Consider the following 21,337-nt stretch of genomic DNA (forward strand, 5'->3'; position numbering starts at 1 on the left):
TCTGAAAACAAGGCAGTGAGTGTGTATTTGTTAAGCGCTCAAGGGCTGCAAGTCTGCCTGAGAGCAGCAACACTACTGTAGCAGCAAGCAGATGCCACCACCAGCCTGTTCATCCCCCACCACGGTACCTCATGAGCTCAAACTCTCCATCTGGTGGAATGAAGCTGATGCTCCTCTCAGAATCAAACTTGCTGAGCCTCACGCACTGGTGGAAAGTGCAGTCGTCGATGGCGATTGACTGTTTGCCACTAGAAACACAAGACACAGTTAAACAAGTGCAAACTGCAACCCTGGTATCTTGGTGCAGTCCAAGTCTGCCCAGGCAGAAACTACTCTACAGAGCATGTTGCCATTGCGGGTCTCCAGGAAATGGGGAGGCAGGGAGAGATTTAGGGGACAGCAGCCTCTTGGCTCAGACTTTCCTTGTTTCACCACCACAAAAATCATAATTCAGGAAGCTTGTTTAAAAGAATTCCCTCCCTCCTCTCCCCAAAGAGAGATTAGAGGAGCACCCTTCCATCATAGCCAGCAACACAACGCTTGGGTCTGCCTGCCCGCAGCACCTCAGTACTGCCAAGGCAACTCTGCCAGCCCAAGTCTTTTCGCAGCACAGTTCAAAGGAGAGAAAACACTTTCCTGTCCACAAAGCTATCCCACTGCCACACAGCCAGGACATGCCAGGTTCAAGGACTTCCTGGTCAGAAATCTCTTTACAGCTGTTGATTTCTGTATTGCTAGCAGGTGGTTTGATTCTGAACCGATTTGCCAAAGACCACAATATTATGCCATAAAAGTCTGTATTTCTCACTTCTAAAAAACTCTACACAGCTACCATCTATCCACTGGTGCCGCGTTCTAGTCCCTGAGAACACCTTCCTTGCTAGAGGTCCTGAGGTCAGCCAAGAACTCTCAGCTACCAAGAGGGACCAGAAAACGAGAAGGCATTAGCAAGGGAAGAGGCAGCAGTGCAGAGAAGGTGCAGCAGTGTAGCATTGTGATATCTAGGCTGCCTCAACTGCTGGGAGCAACAGGACAGCCATGCAAGTGTGCTGAGGTAATATAAGCACTACAGGCAGGTTCAGCTGTCCTAGGAACCCCCATTGCCTGCACAAACGGGAAGCAGACTGACCCCACGCTGACCGGCTGTTTACTTACAGAACCCAGTGGTGTAGTTTGTGCTTCATAAGTGGGAGTTAGTTTCCTAATCTGTTGCCCAGACAACAGCTGATGTTAGCCAACTAGTTCCTGTTTCTTTGGAAAACTGCTGGGAGAGCCTTGCTGCCTAGCACTGCTCCAGGTCTCAAGCAGCATTACTCAGGGTTTGGTGCTGCCACGTGCTAGATGCCAAAAAGCAACTGGCAGCAGCTGTCACCCCATAACTAAATGCTTCTCAAGAGTAACATCTCCAAGCTCTTGTCCACTGGAGAAGCACAGCTAGGGAGAAACACCTAGCAAGAGTCCCTGATCTATCTGGCTTCTGTAACTCAAGAAAAAGGCACATGTACAGGCAAAGGCACTCATGTCACAGTGTTACTGACTCTTCAGAGGCCTACGCAGACAACGTTTTCACTAGAGTATATCCCCACTGGGCAGCCACCTGAGGCTCATCCATTCTACTAGCTAGATTCAGGTATAGGAAAGATGGCTTAAAGGTGACAGTGAAGTGATAGCTCTTGGCTTGGTTCTGAGAGAAAAGGCAAATAGCAGCTCAGCTCCATTTACAGGAACCATCATGGAAAGTGTCTGAGATGCAAGTTACATGCACAAGTCACATGAAGCAAGACACAGGGGGAGAGCAGAGTGCACACACAGCTGAAGCAGATTATCTACCTTCCCAATTCACTGTGGGACAGCAAAAAACCAAACACAAACAACCAAGAGAAACACAGTTGAGTTGCAAATGGTTAGTGAGAGAAAAATGGCAGTCCCTTTGCTGCTATGTCTTCACCCCAAGCAGAAATGCTGGAAAAGGCATAAGACCTGTTTTCAGCTTCAGTGTGGGTACTGACTGAGGTGCAGCTGGGAAGGAAGGTAGCTGGGCTCCCAGAAAAGACGAGCCTCCAATTCACATGGCCACTGGCCACCTGTATGTCAGCAGGAGGGGCTTACCCAGTGTTAGTCTGTCAGCCATTCCAGTTTGCGGGAACAGCCCAGGTAGAGCAGGTTATGGTCAGAGGGGCTCCTTCGCTGTTCCTTGGTAGCACTGCTACTGCATCCTATGAATAAGAGTCTCTGCACTGACTAGAACTGCTAGAGACACAAGTTCTGGGAGAATCCATTTTGGGGAAGTGTTTCCAGCTGCAAGAACTCCATATTTAACACTACGTTTGAATCTTAATACTTGGAAGTGCTGTAGAGAAGCCCTCTGTATTGAGGCCCTCAGGGTAATAGCTTGCATGACAACTGACCTACCCAGAGAAAAGTTAAGCAGTAACATCTGAAGGAAAGAAAAGATCAGCTTTGTCTGTCAGATCAGAAAAGCTATTAAGTGCTGCCCTTTCATAAGAGTCCCTGGTGGCAAGTGGCTTTTAACCCAACGCCTCTTACCTTTTCCCCGTTTCATCTGCAGTCCCTTTGCCCTGTTTTTCAATGACAATCTTGTCATTCATGCCAAACTTGCACTCTGGCATTCCACTCAGGTAACTCTTCATCACCACTCTGCCAGAGACGTGGGCACTCAAAACCTGACCTGGTGTAGAGAAGGGCACAGTTCAGAACACTTACACAAGTCCCCACTCACAAACCTTGAAAGGGAGAAGGATGCCAGTTCAACACCTCCTGCTTACCCTGGGGGGACATCAAGAGGTTTACGCTCTCCAGCACATCAAGAAAGAGTTCATTGCGACGGTATTTGATCCCTTCACGTCTCCATCCAATCTGTCCAGTCACCTGGCTGGTGATCTGGGACTGCTCTTCCTTAGTCTGAAGGGAAGAAATGACATCTTAGACCTCTAGATAAATTCAAAGACTAAGAAATTTTGCTCTAAATCTAAGAGCAACCACTTACCATTTATTACACACAACTGCTTTTGACACTTAGATATGGGTGCTGTCACAGCCCCCATGATTTGCCCATTCTCTCCTCAATACAGCAAATCCTACGCCTAACCAAAAACTGGTCATAATGACAGCAGGAAAGGTTCTTCCATTTTGTTAGCCAGTCCATTAGGCTATGTCTAGGTGCAGCGAGGCATGGGCTCCACCAATGCCATTCAAATCATGTCTCAAGATTGTCACATAAATCCATGTTAAATAGAAAAGCAGCTGAAAGACCAGTTCATACTCTTATCTAACAAAACCCCAGGGCCACAACACAGCTTGTTCCCAAGGACTGCTTCTTAATGACTGCAGTCATTAGAGTTACATAGCAACACTAGTTTAACGTGCATCTAACATCATCCAGGCTCTAAGCCTCCTAAAAGCACTAAGGATTGTGTTGAGAGGCACAGGGAGGCTTCCTACCTGATGCTACAGGTGGGGTCCAGTCACACGCAGAAAGTCAAGAAGAAGATGTATAGCAGCAAGTGTGGAGCACACAGGGTTAACAGGCAAGCGGGTCAATAGCAAGAAAAGGGAGGAAGGGAGAAAGAGGCAGGTTAGGCTTAAGGCTACCTCAGGACAGGAACAAAGCAGGTCAGCTCATCACTAATCAGGTAGCTAATTAGCAAAAACAAGATGAGGGGCTTTGACCTTTAGCTCCCCCCAGGAAACCCAGTGCTCCTAGCAGTGAAATGGCTTTTCAGACTTGGCCCATTATGCACCACCCAAATACAAGGTAGAGCAGAGGGAGTGACAGACACGCCAAACACCACTCCCAGGAATGTTCCTGTGCAGAGCAGACTCGTCATGCTCCTGCTCCTACAGCAAGGCCTGGATGTTTACCATGGCACAAACGCCCAGACTATGGGAAGTACCAGGAACCCAGGACTGCAGGCATTTTAAGTCTGGGTCCTGCATAAAGTTATATCCTCGTTAATTCTGCCTCTTCCACTGCCACAACTGCACAACACAAAAGTGGGTCCTGTCCCAGCAGCCTTGCACTGGGCCCACAGGGTGGCAGTACATGATCTCAGCTTTAAACCAGCAGTGGCTTGGTTTCACACATGCTCTTACCACAGACATGGTCACTCCTCGAGCAAGCAGAGCCATTATTGTAACAGCTAAGAGACAGAGATTTTTATACTCCCCCGGGAACTGCCCAGGTAAGTGCTCAATGCAGTACAAAGTACCTCCCTTGTCTGTCCCACAAAAAAAGCCTCCTTATCTGCCTTGTTCCTCTTAAGCCTGAACAAAGCATTGAAGAAGAGGCACATGTAGATGTAATACCCAGTTCTCTGGCTTCCAAAGGGACACTGATTGCGTGCTGGCACTCCCATCTCCTGCAACAGCATCAGTGCCATGAGCCTCTACTGGTCGCTACAGAAAGTGACTGGATGGATCTGGAAGCAGATGCGTGGGGAGTGCTGAAGCTGAGATCACCCAGCAGCATAAGTGTTCCCTAAGAGAGGGACTGAAGGCACCCAGGTCTGAAACTTCTCAGGACTGGGAGCACCCCTGAGCTGGATTAATAAATCAGCTAAAATGGGACAAGAATATCCAACTTGTACTCAGTTGCCAGCATGGTGACTAGGTTAAAGGCAGGCAGCTACCAGCAGGTTTCCTGGGCTCTTGCAGCCGGTGGCAGCCCTCACTTTCAAAAAGTAACACTAGCATTTTAGCACTGAAGTATGTGTAAGGTTTGGGGAAACACTGTAATTAAGAGTCGACCAACTCACACTCCCAGAAAGCACTTGGAGAGGAAGAAAATTACAGCATGCATCTAGTTAGTGAAGTCTAGACAGATGCAGACAGGATCTGAAGAGTGAGAACTGAGCCCATGGAGCACAGCTCCATGTCGAGCTGTAAGAGCAGGTTTAGCCTCTGCTGAAGAAATATATCCAAGCCAATGCCTGCATCAGTTCTGATAGATACAGGACATCATCATGGGCTGCAGTCCTGCTGTTTGAGTAGTGAGCTACTTCATGGGTAGGGACTAGAAGTGAAGCCATGTTGCACACCAGCACCTTTTAAAACCTGTATGCTACATCACCCCATTCCCAGAGCACAGGGGTACTACCCTTGGCAAGCAACGCAGCAATATCGGACCCACTTTCAAAGAAAATAAAGCAGATCTTGTATTCCAAGATCACCAGCCCTGGAAAGACCACTGTAGCCATACAGGGTGGGCATTCAGAGCGCAGCAGCTCAGTACACCTCAAATTTTTCATTAAGAACAATGCCAAAAAGTTGAGTTTAGAAAGTCTGCCATAACTCTGCATTTTGCTCCTTAAATTCAGCAGGACACAAGCCCAAGGAAAGCACCATGCGGAACCAAGCAAGGACAAGGGAACACGGATGACGGGCACCCAGCCCCAGATTCTGGTCCAAGGTACCTGCCAGAAGTTGGCTGCAAGTGAAAGAGCTGGAGGCTAGATGTACCAGAGTAGAGAGCAGACAAGGAAATACGGCAAGTACTGTTTCAGTTGTTGCCCTTGCCAAACTGTGCCTGGAAAGGGTTACTTCTGCTTTTTGAACTGGGCTGCACAAAATTCCAACACAGAGCAGAATAACTGCTTACTTATGTAAAGCTGAAGTCCCAACTCCTCTTTGTAAGGGAAAGACTAAACCTGCTGCTGAATGAAGCAAGATGCTGTGACAGTGGTTTGCACACAAACAGCGTAAGAGTTTGTTAAAACAGACAAAAGCAAAAAAAGAACTAGGGAAGGAAGTGAGGGTGGTGGTTAGTTCAGAGTTTTCCTAGGAAAAGGACCTGACTCAGCTATCTTGAGTGCTGACTGCCCAAAATGTCAGAGTGCAGAAGGCCAGAGTGATTTACCCTAGGGCTCGGGATGGGGGACTGAGACCGGATGCACTCACATCTGGCCACTGATACATGCATGCCCTCTTGCAAAACGCTCTTTGCTGTTCTAGCAGAAAACATGTTGCTCAGGGGCAGCTTCTCTCTCACCTCCTTCTTGAGAGATGAAGCTAGTCTTGCTACTAGTAGATTAAAATTTTAAGAAGGGGTTCTTAGGAAGGCAGTGCTGATGAACAGAGTTGAAAAAGAGTCTCCAGATACTTTGACCTCTGCTTATCCTAAACAAGAACAGTCACCAGGCAGGCTCTTGTTTGGCACTTCGCTTCTGTTTGCACCTTGGGGCTGAAGCTTCACCCAGATCTCTGCTGCAGACAGCTTCAGTACAAACTGACTCCCAGCTTTTTTCCTGACTCACATGCTACACAGGAGAGAGGACAGAGTTTTAGGCTGAGTCCTCATTACGAGTTGCATAGCTGTGTTAGGTGGACAAGGTGAGCCATATTCCTTGGGGACATGAGAAACAGCGACTCTAACAGTCCTTTGGTTTCAGAGGTTGAGCATGAGCTGTCGAGATGGGAAGCCTCGTTTTAAGGACTGTAGCCTGGAGTAGGATTAGAGCTAGTTTAAAACACATTCCCCAAAACAGTCCAATTTAAGTGTCTTTTGCCCCATGTGCCCTTTATCTTCTACCTCCATGTAAACTTTGTTGCAAGGGTTAATACTGTGCCAAATGCACAGTAGGGATTCTCATCTCTAACATGAGAAAGCTCAGATCGTACTGATGCTGACTGGCAAAGATGTTACAGGCAGTGACAGAATAACATCAGCTTCCTGACTGACAGCGAGATTCACAAGGCTGAAGAATACTTCATGACAAGGCAGGCATGAAAGCCTGACAGCTCAAAGCACTGAAGGCTGGTGGAGAACAGACCTGCTCAGCAAGATTCACACACAGAAGAGCTATTTCTGGTTCAGCAGGTAGATTTGTTTATCCTCTGTCAGAAGCTGACACAGAGCAGAGCCTGAAGCCAGCAATCATTTACATGCAAGGGATTGGCATTATCCTAGCTCAGGGCCCTTCCTCCCCCATCTTATCATGCGCCAGGGAACACGAGGTCACACAAGCGCAAACACCTAGAACGAGATGCCACTGAGCTACATCTCTGCCAGGGTGTTCTCAATCTGCTCAGGGCACCTCCACTCAGCACAGGTCAAATGGTTAGTTGGTAACTAAGACCATACTTTCTTGAACAGGCTTACAGAAAATTAACCAGCAGAGCAGTGCTGTACCCCAAATTCCTCTGGTTACCTGACTCTTGATGCCTTGCTGAGTGATGAAGGTCTTCAGGGCCCCTGTTTCAGAGTTCTGAGGATAGCCAAAGTCCAGGATTTCTACAGAAAGGTAAAAGAAGGTTAATTCAGAGCTGCAAGGTATAAACATACCAACCAAGTTAACCATTCCTATAAGGAGAGAGCCAAATAGTGCACAGACACTGCTTACACATTAGATTTCTGGACAAGCTGCTGAAGCATTCCTTACCAAGAGAAAATAAACAGCCTTGCTAAATTGACTTCCCAGTGCAATATTGTGTAGAGGAGGGGTGATGAAAAGCCATCCAACTGGTGAATTTGCTGCTTTTTTAAATACAACTGTGCTTCAGGATTAAATACCAACTAGTCTAGCCATGTGCACAGGGCACACTGAGGAGTTTTTCCAAAAACATCCAGGAGACAATAAAGAGGGTTTATCCAATGCAGATCAATCTATCTTCACAGCATTTTCTTTAAGTTTTAATTTTCTTACGAAGATGTAATAAAAATCAAAACCTAAAAAAATAACAGCAGAGTAGTGGCACTGCAGGATGGTCAGTGTGGGAAAGAAACAGAGCTTAGCTACAGACAGGGCACTTAACACCCACTCTCCTCAAAGAGGAAGAGAACAACCCACAAGAGATCTAGAGGGGAGAAAAGACCACTAACATGAATACTGAGTAACACCACACAGGCAGGTTTTGATCTGACTGTGCCTACTAGGAGACTGACCAAAGCAGAGAAGGAGCAGTCTCTTGACCCACCCAGAGGGAATAGAGAAACCATCAGTCACTGTGACCCTTGGCTAAGAATCCCAGGACACACCCGCACGGTGCCTTGTCTGGAAAACAAATTGAAGCATAACTAATACAAAGTGCTCATGTTATACAAAACAGGGACAGCTCAAGGGCAATCTCCACAGGCAGGCTGATATCACAAGCAGCTAAAGGGACACTATTATTCTTCTGTGGAGCTGTATCACTGGGGGAGGTAGGGCTGGGACAGAGCAAGTTGGGTTTTATTGATTTCCTTCTGTCTCAGAACTGCCTCTAAGCCGCAACCCAACAGCGGCAACCAACTGCAGCCTCAAGTGACTGCTACCATACAGTGCTAAAGCCACCTGGGCACTAGCTGGGATGGCTGGCCTTAGAGGCGCTAACGATAGCCTTCTTTATATACCTCAGTGTAATGATAGCCCCACACCTACACAGGATCCACTCAGAAGCTGGGGTCCAGTACCAGCTGCCTCATTTATACAAGTGCACAGCTCCCAACACGTCAGCTAAGTGAGCCACGATCAACACAAGGCTTGAGATATTATCCACATTTCCAGCATAAGTGGCATTAGAAAGCACAACAAGTAATTTTGAACTCTGTCACACATTAAAAAATACTTCAAGGATTATTAGTACATCAAACTAAGCTAAGGGTTTTAGAATGACCAAGTGCAGTATCACACAGCAGATAAGGGAAACATCTCACCATCCAGTAGCTCGTAGATCAGCACAAAGTTGTTCTTTATGTTCTCCTCGCTGATCTTCCCGAAGTAGGCAGTCATCACGTCACACATCTTGTAAAGAAACTCGAATACCATGGCAGCGTTGACATTCTGCTTGGTGACAGCAGCCAGCCAGATGTTGGAACGCTTGACATGGAAGAAACTCGTGCGGGCGATGTTGGTGACAGGCGAGCGTACCTGCTGCCGTGCGTGGATGACATTGACGCGGAAGGCGTCGACGGCATTCCGCCTATGAGATCATCACCAAAGACACGTTAGCACAGTCTACATGAAAACAAGCTGGCTGCAGTTCTGCTTATGAGATTACAGTCAAACACTGAACTACATACACCAAGCTCACTTAGGAAGGGTGCCTGGGGATGTCTCCAAGAGAGACCAGTGAAGGCTCTGAGCAGAGTTAGGCATTAAATTCTGCACAAACTAAAGGAGAGACAGCACTACTGGTCTCTAAGGAGCTTTGGATTACAGTGCAACTGTAGTCAGGAGAAGCTAACCTCCATCTGGAGTCAGAAGGCAAAGGAACCTTCCCTTCAATTAATTTTGCTAGCACTCCCAATTGATTGCCATAGCTGGGAACAAAGACAGTAGAAGCTTATGGCTCAAAGAGCCCAGTTTTGACCAAATACCTAATTACTGTTTACTCTGCATGCCCAGGCCTTCATACTCCTGCCCCAAAGCAAGCTGTAGTCTCCCAAGATATCTGTCGATGGCAGTTCCTCCCAGACACACCACTGACGAAAAACCAGCAAAACCCACCTGGGTCACCTGACAGAACTCAGTGTCCAGGCACACCATGAAAGGGAGCTTTCGTTCTCAGATCCACCTCACCTCCATGCCCCACACACCATGGAGGGCAAGCTCAAAGCAGCAAGCAGGATTAGGAACATTTTTGGCTTTCTAATTACATGTGTCCTCTCAAGCCTGCTAGGCTTCAGAAGAGGTCTCTTGCACATGGACTTATGGTCCCCACAGATGGTTCAGCACTATCCATGGTAAAGAGGTTCTGTGCAGTGCTGAAAAGGCGCTGTGCAAGCTTCCCCTAGCTGCTTCCAAACGGCCTATACACTAGCGACAGGGAACAAATCCCTCCTGGGTAAACAGGGATGTCTGAGTGGCATTCTGGATGCCAGCTCTTTCACACTAGAGTTTCCTTGTCCCGTAGCTACAAGTCAGGATAAACTCCCCAAATTAAGTGAAAGTCCACCAATCCTAAGAACACAAGAAGGAAGCCTGAGTGCTTTACATGACAAGACCAAGAGTTAAAGCAATAATCTACACACCAAGCCAAGACTCATCTAGTTGTGCTTTATTACTCATACTCTCAGACACTGTGTAGAACAGGGGGTCTTCCGACTGCAGCATCAAGGCCATGGTACTGATTGTGCAGAACCACATTTGAGCAGACAGAAATAATAGCCTCACGAGCAAGGATACAGGCATACAAATGCTCGTAAGCATTGAGGCTTGTCAACAATCCAGCAGACAGCTCCGAGTTTGAAAACAAAGGGTATTCAAAGGAACATATGCTACCACAGCAGGTGTTTGCTCCTTGAAGGTCTGGGTACACATGCAGAAGCTTCATCAGTAAACACGCTCCCCCACAAGCAAAATTCTGGCCTTCAAATACTTCTCAGGTTTTATTGCTCCAGAAGGTTTGCAAGTTTGAGTAAAATTAATATTTCATTTCTACCTTAGTTTTTTAATAAGTACTTTAATCTACCATAAAATAATAATATCTAAAAGCCCCATTCCTCCCCTCCAGTAAGCCCTGCAAGGGAAGTTCAGCTTGTTCTGGAGCATTAACCCTCCCAGCCTCAAGTTCTAACCCGCTAGAACTAGTACCAGAACCAGCAACCAGACTGGTGCACACTAGAGGAGAAGCCTCAGGTTGGTGAAGCTTTTCTAGCACACCAATTGCCCACTCTGCAGTGCCAGTCATGGCCTACCACGCGTCTCTTACCTATTGCTACAGCAGCCAATGAGATGGGATGGACAGAAATGGCGCCAGCGGAGAAAGGAGGAGTGACAGCAACAAGAGAAAGGGTTAGAAACACACACAAGGCACAATGAATCCAAAGAGATAAGGAGAGACCAAACAGCACCCCCTCCCCCTGCTCCTGGGCACCAAAGGCCAAGGGGTATTGGATGGACAGCAACAAGCTGCAGCAGCAATGAAGCCCTCGCAAGGCACAACGCTGACATGCCATGGTCAGGCTGCCAGCGTGGATGGACTTGTGTTTGCCTGAATTTTAGGGCTAACTGGGCATTTAGTCCAGATGAGCTGCATCCGTATCACATCAGTGATACCCAGTTTGCTCTGCTAATAACATGTAGCAGGCCTTGGAGGGGAAAAACTCCAACGGCTCAATCTGAGGCATCACCTGGGGATCGCAGAATTTCAGGTATCTTCCTCCCAGTCTGCCTCAGAACAGGGCTGCAAGTCTGAGTGGGCATTTCTATGACAGTACTTCTCATTTGAAGCTTTTTGGGTTGATGCTTTCTGGCTTGGTCCAGCCAACAGGAAATACAGCAAGTTTGATAGAGCTGGAGTACATCTGGAGAGAGATGGCACATCCTACAGATTCAGACACTGCTCTATCCAGCTTGCACTTTTTCCTTAAGGGTCAAGAGCCATGAAGCTGAAGTGATGTATTAGAAGCTCAGAAACCAAATGCCTATTATGTTTGAAGTGCATGCAGTTTGTTACGTAAGCTGCTCAGTTTCAAATAGCTTATTTTTACTTAATAGCTACATTCTTAAATGCAGGTAGGTTCTCCCAATGACTATGCCACTGAAGAACAAGGCACTTGAAGATCACAGTAGAGCCCTCCATGGTATCCTGAATTAAATGCATAGTGCTTTGTTTTTTGGGTTGTTTTTTTTTTAAGAGGCTGCTTATGCATGCAGCTGGCTGCTGTATGGACAGATGCACTACATGCACTAAAGCCATTCTAAGTTGCAAGCAAAGAAAGTCCAAGTTTTGTGGTACTTCTGCTTTTTCTGCCTTTAACAAAGTTGAGGGAAGGGTTTCTTCATTGACCGTCACTTTGCTCATTAACATCTGAGCAAGCATGTGCTTATTTAGATGCTTAAACAGTGCAAGGGGAGGGCTTCTCATAACCACAGATAACCTTTAATCTCTCCCAACATACAGGTTGAGGCTTCAGAATGCCAAAGGCAAGTGCCAAGACCAAGAAGTCTTAAGGATCAACCACTCCGAGCCCACATGAAGACAGGCAGCAGCTATGCTCACTTCCCATTCAACCTACCTCCCAACAAGCTGGATGGACTCAGCCCTCAGCACTTCAGAGCTATCGTTTAGGAATTAAAAACTGTAGAGTGTTCTAGAAATCTATCACCTGGTTTGGTTAGAGACAGAACTCCTACGGAGTTGAGTACAAGCTGCAGTATCATGGCTGTTCCTTTCTCTACCTCCCTCTGAAGGTTAGGATACTAAAAGCTTTTAAGCAGACCTGGTATTGACGTTAGTGTTCAGAATAGGAAATGGCAGATATCCAACTCCACTTGCTTGCTATAGAGCTGAAGATTCTCAGTTACCTGATTACACACCACAAGATGGGACAAAGCCATTTTAAGACAGCTCATTTTATAAAGTTACACATCTAAAAAATTCCAAAGCAGGTTTGAAGGCTTGTTTCAGAAGGAATCCAACACCTTGGGGAGCAAGCTCGGTTAACAGCCAGCACCAGGCTCCACCTAAGTCACCAGACTGACACTTTCACAGGAACTGAATGGAGGATTTCAGTCCAGGGAACACTCATCCCTGAAGCCCTAGAGAAAACACTTGCATCTTTTTGGCACCTTTTGCCAAATGAAAAAGTTAGGTAGGATCAGGCAGGAAATCCCATTTTCTAGTTCTGCCTGGCCAGCTGGCAGGAAGTACTTTATCATGTACTGAACGCAAGCCACTCACTTTACAAGAGGAATGAGCCAAGATAAAAAGCTATAGGAGGTCACTACCTTAAAAATAACTGCTTCACTCCCCAGTTTACATCTCCACAGTCATAAGGCCTTTTAAATTAAAAGGCCTTCTTGAACAAACATCAGTTAGAGCACAAGCCTATCTTCAAGTTTGCAAGCCACAAAAAAAAAAATATTTTTGCCAGAAACTGCAGTAACAGTGTCCCTAGCCCCCTCCACAACATATTCTCAAAATTTATCTATAATCCAGACTGGCTTGGCTCAGTCACTGTGATACCTACTCATCAGGGAAACTTTACAAAGTCAGATCTGGCATATGAATTGCTCTAAAGAGCTTCAGCTAACAAGTATTCAAGACTGAAATGAGTTAGTACAGCAGAGGAGACACAAAACTTTGTAGCCAGCAGTTTTCTGCTTCAGAAATACACTTCCTTGGCTCAGCTCTGTGTGGAAGTCCTGGAACAACTTAGTCAACCTTAGAACAGCTACTTTACTCTGCCTTAGCTGACTTAGAACAAGCCAAGATATTTAAAGCTCATTAGGTGAAGCCTTATTACAGACACTGTGTTGACTGCTACTCCATCAATGAAACAGGGCAAGCCGTGACTAGCTACTAGTTCTGCCTCAACTTTTAACCTCCATGAGACAACCTATAACCAGAAGGGACACGCTCTTTATACCAGAGCAGTCTGAAGGCAGACTGGCTTGACTTTTTTTTGTAGTTCACGGCAACAAGTTATTTCACAGCACATCCTACCATGATTCATTGTAGAGACCTAGTACAAACCATATTTTCCTAAACTGGCCAGAAGGATCTCTCTCATAGGACTTTGAATTAACACACACCACAGCCCTGCTGCCATTAGCTATGTTTTAACTCCATTAACTTCAATTACTAACTTCCACCTAATGCCTAACACTAACGAAAACCCACTAGGAGGAGCAGTGTTGTGTGAGAAAGCCACTTAAGGCTTCCAGTCCAAGAAGCATCATCACTTGATACCGGATTCCTTATAGCACTACCCACTGCCTATAAGACATCCAATTTTTAGTAAGCTCCCTTCTGGGAACCAGCAGCCTAAGGATTGTACAGATCCAGTCTAAGTGAGAATCATAACACTTGTGTGAAGGGCAACGAGACACCTACAATTTACTGAAGGCTTTCAGTGCTTCCCACAGCTTTAATTCCCAGTGAATGTAAGCTTTTTACATACAAGGCTGCCATACAAAGTTGGGGGACAGAACGCCAGCTTTAAGTGTACAGCCGTGGTTACTACGAGACTGCTTGCAGATACAGCTTTCCAAGACCACAGTCTTCTGCATGCCTGTACTTGATGCTAGACATCGGTGTTTGAAATTAATTCAGAGCCTTGCTTATAGTTCATGGCAGACTGTTCCCACATTACTGCTCCCGTAAAGTTTTAACGATTACAGTGAGGCTGATAGACTCCCACAGCAGCAGTCTATGCTGCTGAAGCATCTGGAGTAACAGCCAGATCTCTACCATCCAAAAGAAAGTCCTAGGTTTGCCTGCAGGCCATCCTTTACTACCATCTGTAGGTGAGCAGGGCTTAACAAACTCTTTTGTTTTCTGAACTAAGCCTAGAGCAGCAGGTTGAGTTGCAGTCTTACATGCATGCACAGCTGACGCAGAACAAAGCAGCTCTGGGTTGTTGTCTGCACCAAAATGAGACAGAAATGCAAAGACCAAGGATGCACCAGAAGCACTTACCCAATGTCATCCCGGTAGACTCGAGAGATTAAAACCTCTCCTTTGTGATTATAGATGAATAAGCCTCCGATCATGATGGAACTTCAGTCTTCTCTTCCCATGTTGCTTAAGACCTGAAGCAAGAGAGTGCATGTATCAGTAGGCTGCATGGCAACAAGCAGTACAGCAGTCAGTCTTTGACACCTGCTGGCTACTAGCCAGGGCACGGACACCTTTTGTCACACATATCCTCAACCAGAAGACAATTCTTACAATATCTGTGGTGGTAAGGACCTGATAGCACACATCTTGATGCCACAGGAGTAATGAACTCCAGCAGATTGCAGGGAGGCACAAGTGGAGGGCATGCTCAGAAATATTCCTAAAAGTCTGATGGCGTGGGCTACTTCACCTAATTTATCTTGTTACATCTGGCCAGGCTAGCACATGGCTGAGGCCCAGGAGGGCAGCTAGAGACTCAGGAGGGGCTCGGATGCTGGAAGCGACTGCCTGCCTCATGCTTACATCCTGCAGAGGAGAGTACAGAGCTCCTTACTTATAAAGGCCTATTAGAAACAGTGTTTTACTCCGGACAGGAAGGAAGTAGCCTTATTGCTGCAGTTACAGTTTATACTTTTTGATCTGTTGGGATTTTATACAGAAAAGTATGTGTTCCCAGCACACAGTACAGACTGCATGTACCACAACAGACCTGAGCCTTAATGACACGCCAGTCTCTCCAGATCAGCATTCCCTCACGTTTGCTGCAGAACTGCCCCTCAGGGGAACACCATAACAAGGGCTCAATGAGGCAGCCCATGGGGAACCAACTGCCTTGTTCCAGACCTAAGGAGCCACTGAAGGAATCCTGACAGAGGCCCAGCTGAGTGACTTGCTGAGCTTGTCTGAAGCAACTCAAGACCTCAGGTCTACACACAGCTACCACGCATCCCGTAACACATGAGGCTCTGAATGTGACTGCAATTTGTAGCCAGGACCAAAGCTTAAAATTAGCACTGAAATATAGATGCAGGTTTAAGTCTCATTCCATTCATCCACATGGAAGGATCAAGCCTCAAGTATCAGTAGTGTCTGGCCTATCCCTTGAATACAAGAAAACACACAGGCCTGGAACTACAAGCAAATCAAAGACCCTTTATTTCTACTATAAAGTGTCTATCTCCCCAGTGACAGAGACACAAATCAGATGCAATTCACGGGTAGTCTTTTTACACGCAATTCACACAAGTGTTTGAGATGTCACCAAGCCTATCACTATACAGGAGGGAGTTCTTAACAGCAAGTGCACCTTGGTTTATTACCACTTTTATGTAGTTTTTATATGGCAACATTACAGCCTTTGCTGATCCCTAGCAGCAGTACTGAGTAACACTTCAGAAACCAAACTGAGAGCAGCTGGGCCACAAGGTGCCTTTGGAGTGGGAGATCTCAACAATGGCCCACTTTAATTGGGGGCAGTGCCTCAGAAGTTACCCTCTTAAACCGCTAATCTTCTCTTTCTTCACAGGAAGATTGTTTTGAATAGAGCTACAAAGCTGGTAGACATTATTGATGCAGAAGACTTTTTAAAATCCACAGCTGCTTCACCAGATCCCATTCCTGTAGTCATATGCACTCCTATTCACTTAGGTCCAAGTCATAATGCCCATTCTATCAACTGCTTGGTTGGCTTAGTCCAGAGAAGAGCCCTACAAATGCGACAGGGCAAGCCTCGTGACTTGGTCTCGGGACGCTCCCACAGGTATTTCTCAGCTTTGGCACTGCAGAGCATTAGATAACCAACCATCTCCACACTGCCGTTAGGGTGGGTCAGCCTACACCCACTTGTCTGGGGTGGGTGGGAAGGATAGGGAGAGGCTAGCCTAGAGACAGATGCCGACAGTGAACCAGTATGTGTTTGCTCAGGAATACAGCAAACATGAAGTTAAAGTGACCTAGCCTCAGATTATCTCAAAGGTCAGGGGAAAAAAAAAATGCAAAAGCAATACACATCAGAGGGACAAAAGGACTTCCAGGGCAGAAGCCTGGAGTATTAAGAGTAATGTATCCTCTAGAAGTTATGTTCGAGGAAGTAAAGTAGCTGCCTATGTGAAGGAACTACTGCATACGTGAGTTCTGTGCTACAACAAGATTTGCAGTGCAGCCGCCACTTTTAATTTCAGAAAGAAACTTTAAATTTCATAAGCCCTTACACCAACATTTTTAGCTACATCTAATGAGTCCTCAGAGAGTAACGTTACACATACTTCTCTGCTATGGGTCTTCAGCTACCAGATGGCTGCTTCTGCTCATTAAAAGGAAAAAGAAAAAAGAATAAAAGCGAGTTGTTAAGTCAAAATAGTGAGAAACAGACAGACGAACACTTTTCCCAAAGCTCATAGTGAGCTTCCAGGCTTTTACTCCCACATTCTGCTGGTTGAATGTCGCTGGCTATTAAGAGACTGCCTCCTGCCACTTGTCAGTGGCATCACGTGGCACTGTCATCAACATTTTTTGATGTCTGGTACTCCATCTAGCACAAAAGAGGTTTTCAAATATATTTTTCTTCCATTCCCATTAGTGACACCTTACAACTTCAGGATACGAGTACTTCATTTACTTCCAGGATAAGTCTTTGTAACCAAACCTATTAAGACAGAGGCAGCACAGAGTCTGAGATTCCCATGCAGTTACAGAGTGGGAAAAGCCACCTGTAGCTGCTCACTGTCCCACAGAGGGGACCAAGGCTACGCAGTGTAGCTGGCAGCAAGGCCAGCATCCCCACAGCAGAAGACAGAGACAATCCCGCTGGTCAACAGAACAAAACCAGGTTCTCAAATTTAAGGAAGTGGCTGTACCACAGGCTCATGACTACTTACATGAAACACACATGGCCCTAACAGGCAGTAGGCCACTGAAAGATAATGTGCAGGGTTAGAACCCAAAACATGGAGAATATCTGAATACAGTTGCCAAACAAGTCTGGCTGAAGCTGTAATTCAGCAAACATTTGAAAGCTCATTCACACAGGCCAAATGATGAAGAAAAAATGAGAACCATTATGACAATGAAAACAACTTGTTGCCCACTCTAGGAAATTTGTTCCTAATTAGTATTTTTTCATGCCAGATAAGAGACAAGGATGTCTTTTCAGACTGCTACAGCGCTGGCTTCCGCATTTGGATGTGGATTATTGCTACCAAAGGTGAAGAAGAGTTCCCGCATCCTCTTTAAGACTTATATTGTATAGAATAGTTTCCTGGAAGCTTATGCAACTGGTCAAAGCTGGATCATATGAATCCTACAAACCCTTTCCAGAAGATTCCTAGAAAGCACATCCTAGTCTTAAAAAAATAATCTCCCTCTTGGGTTTTAATGCTGCTTAAGCTATTTGTTTCACTATTTTTAGCACAAAGGAAACGTCTGCTTTGATGATCAACAGGATCAGACACAGTATATACAAGACAAAGCCCCTTGCTTGCACGACAAGCCAATCATTTTCTGAAAAAAACCTTGATTTGAATATTTACTACATTACTATAAAACACGTAGAAGACTGCTGATCAAGCTTCGTGTTGGAAATTAAAAACCTTCTCTCAGGAAGATCTACAAACTTTGAATGTTCATTGAGATAATGAGGCTATGCTTTCTCATATGTTAGGTTAGAACATACTCTGTAATAGCTTCACTTAAGTTACAGGCAAAAATATCAGCATTTTTAATTGAATCACAGTACTAGGCAGCAGAGTCAACTGCTTGCCTATCTTACATGTTCGCAAAAGCATGTTAGATGGAGAGTAGATACAGCATGACTCAAGAGCTTTTAGTCTTCCAAAAATTCTTTGTCAACACAAAGAAATACTAGGCTTCTTCCTTATAGAAATATACTGTGAGCTGAGTTCAGGCTTCAAGCTTGCCACGCACAGTTGGCTCCTAACCCAACCAGCTTAATTTGCACATTTAAGAGCCACACTGGTTCATACTGCAGATCTGTTAGCTCAGTGTCTTGTCCCTGACATCGGCAACAAAGGGACAGTCAGATAACAGTAAGGACAGGTCAAGAAAACACTCCCCAGGAGATCCCCCTGCACTGGCTAAATATACCCAAGAGATATGCACTAGCACTATTTCACATGTAGTAGCAGCTTGCCTCCATACCAGTTACGATTCTCCTCAAGCCTGAAAGACCCACAGTTCTACAGCTCTACAGATTAAACCTGAATTCACATTTAAGTGCAATTTACCTAACTCGATCCGTGTCAGACAATTGGTAAGGTGTTTCCAGATACCGAGCAAAGTCACATGGGCTAAGGACAGAGAATACAAGGAAACAGGTTTAGATGACTAACCCAGCTGTACCAGCTATCCGTCAGGTCTCTGCAGTAGTTGAAGGACACATGCAGTTATAAACCTCTTGCTGCACTCCCATCTAAGGAGATCAGGGACCAAAGAGGTCCCAAGTGCACAAGGTATTTAACACAATTATAAGCAGATCTTCCTTGCTCTGCTCAACTTCTGCAATCCAGTACCTTGAAGAGTTCCAAGCACCACAAGCATAGACAGCACAATGGCATCAACACAGCTCATAGCACGTTCGGTTTGGTGCAGTGTCGTTCTCTCAGCCTTCACCAAGTTTGCCCACAATGGAAGTTCAGGGAACACTGACAACATTCCAGTCTTCTGCTCAAGCCTTGCATTACACCCCTCCCAGACACAAGATCAGACTGACTGCACTCCCCTCCCCACTACAGAGTTACTTCTATCAGCTAATGGGAGCATATCCACACAGCTGGAAACTCAAGGGGTGGAACGACTAGCCCAGAGATATATGAACAGATGAGAGGAAAGCTATACAAAGGGCAGCATGCAAACGGAAGTTGCTTAAAGCTTAGCAAGAAGAACGGCTCTTTAAGATGACAATGGCTCTCCTTGAAGTGGCTTCAGTGAAAATAAGCCTGTTTTGTTTTGATCCTCAGTTGTGTTTTGGTACAAGTTTCACAGACACTCGTTTCAGCTATTTCAAGGTTACACTGCAACTAGAATGAGGTTTTTAGTGGTACAGTTCAGACTTGGTATGATCTTCCACACGTTTTTAAACAATGAACAGTTTTCTTTGCAGATCAGCTTTGAAAATGAAAGATCCTAGTGCTTGCAACAGTTAAGAACTGCAGGGAACAGGGCTCAAATTAATTTGAGACTGACATTCAGTGACTCACAGCTGCTGGAATCAGAAGGCCCCAGAATAAGAAATCCACCACAGGACATGGGTTCATCTGCTCGCTGTGCATAAGCGACATGACTCAGAAAGCTTCCCAGCATTGCTCAATCAGCTTTCAATGACTCATTCTGCTCCTCTCCTCAGTCAGCCTTTTCTGGGGAGCTTGCCCTACACTGTTTTTGAGTCTCCTCAGGCTAATAGCTCATTGAAAGACAGTTTAAGAGCAAAGCCCATCACTTCTTCAACTGTTTATTACTAAGTGCCCAGAAACCAAGGTGACTCTAGCTGAAGCCTTTGGGTTAACAGTCCATCAACTGCATTCTCACAGCTTTGCAGCTCCGCTCCTTCTGTTTCACTAGCTTGAACATATGGCGACCCGCTCCACACTGCTAGCTACAGCCCTGTTTTCTAGTTATAGTATGGATGGATTTATTCTAGTTAAGGTACAGACAAGATCCACATGTATGTTGAATTCACACCAGTTGGTGACTAATCACCTTAATTTAGGAACAACAGTCCTCTCCCAATACACTCTGCATTCTTCAAGCAGCTAGCTACTGGGGTAGGAGTGAGATCTAACATCTGAATGCTGCTCCCACAAATACTTAAGGCCAGTACACTTCCTGCTCTGCTCCCAAGTACTCGCATTCCCATATACGTCTATTTCAACCCATAAATAGAAAGGAAAAAGATCATGAAAAGCATCATAGACAGACCACATACTTATATACACTTAAAAACCCACTAGGAGTTAAGGCTACATGGAAATGACTTTTCACTCAAGTGAAAATGAGAGCATTAAGATACACCTTTATAGCAACTGTGGCAAAGTTACAACATTAAGACAGCCAGCCAGAAAAAAAGAACATGTATAAAAACAAAATGCTGGGATGCGGATTTGAATGCATTTCAGTAGTTACATAACTGAAAAGCAGCAGGACAGGCTGGACCTACAATGACTGACATTGTAACGTGCACCTCCTAAAAAGAATCAAGCATACTCATCTCAAATCATGCCACTGCTCATGCTGTGCAAAGGATGTGCATCAGGACACATCAGACAAAGCCTCATAACCAAGGGAGTCCAGAGAAACATAAAGACACATTAAAGCACAGTACCTCAAAACCTGCTTTTGTCCACTCACTCTATCATAGATGGAAAATGCTCTATTTATTAGGTCTGACCTAAAGCCAGGTGGTTCTCCAAAAGCCATCGGACTTTGCCCTTTCAGACCTACATTGTGCCACACACTTGAAATGCGTGGGTGCAGTGAGGAGCACGTGCGCGGGCAGCAGGATCTTGTTGCTGGGCTGTCAGTTGCTTCGCATATTCTGGGATGCAACAAGTGGCTGAACTGGGAGCTACCTAGTGAGACGATGCACTAAATCTGCATTTAGCAAGTGGAGATTCAGCAGCTCCCTCCTGCAGTATCTAAGAGCCCAGCATTCCACTTCCATTGCCTCTTCGTGGATTCTGACCTAGAACAGCTGTAGAAAAATGAACATACAGCATGGAGCCTCCTTAGACTGAAGATGTAAGGAATGGACTAACAAGCATAGTTTGTTCCCTCTGCAGTGGTTTGTTTGTATCTGCAGCAACTCTTCCAGAAACACCACAGCAAACAGTACCAATTCTCCAGTCTTTGTCCAGTGCATTAACCTACCATGTTCTCTCTACTTGAGAAGCCACAGCATCACACCAGCAACAAAACACCACTTCAGTATCACAGTCATCTGTTCAGTAGGGTATGAAAGACAAAGCTGAATTCTAGCCTAAAT

At 45.6% G+C, this 21,337-nt stretch overlaps 1 protein-coding gene across 1 annotated transcript in view; it reads right to left on the reverse strand.

Annotated features, from left to right (window-relative positions):
* AP2M1 (adaptor related protein complex 2 subunit mu 1) overlaps positions 1 to 21,337 on the reverse strand; it is a 28,120-nt gene that overhangs the window by 2,403 nt on the left and 4,380 nt on the right. The window contains exons 2-7 of the mRNA XM_068406658.1: positions 14,362 to 14,474; positions 8,651 to 8,916; positions 7,167 to 7,249; positions 2,787 to 2,922; positions 2,548 to 2,689; positions 129 to 248 (exon numbers count right to left, since the gene is read on the reverse strand). Of these exons, the coding sequence (XP_068262759.1) occupies positions 129 to 248; positions 2,548 to 2,689; positions 2,787 to 2,922; positions 7,167 to 7,249; positions 8,651 to 8,916; positions 14,362 to 14,435 (821 nt within the window). The 5' untranslated portion in view covers positions 14,436 to 14,474. The remainder of the gene's footprint in view (positions 1 to 128; positions 249 to 2,547; positions 2,690 to 2,786; positions 2,923 to 7,166; positions 7,250 to 8,650; positions 8,917 to 14,361; positions 14,475 to 21,337) is intronic.

This window comes from Nyctibius grandis, chromosome 8 (genome assembly GCF_013368605.1).
Source record: "Nyctibius grandis isolate bNycGra1 chromosome 8, bNycGra1.pri, whole genome shotgun sequence".
In the NCBI taxonomy this organism is placed as follows: Eukaryota; Metazoa; Chordata; class Aves; order Nyctibiiformes; family Nyctibiidae; genus Nyctibius; species Nyctibius grandis.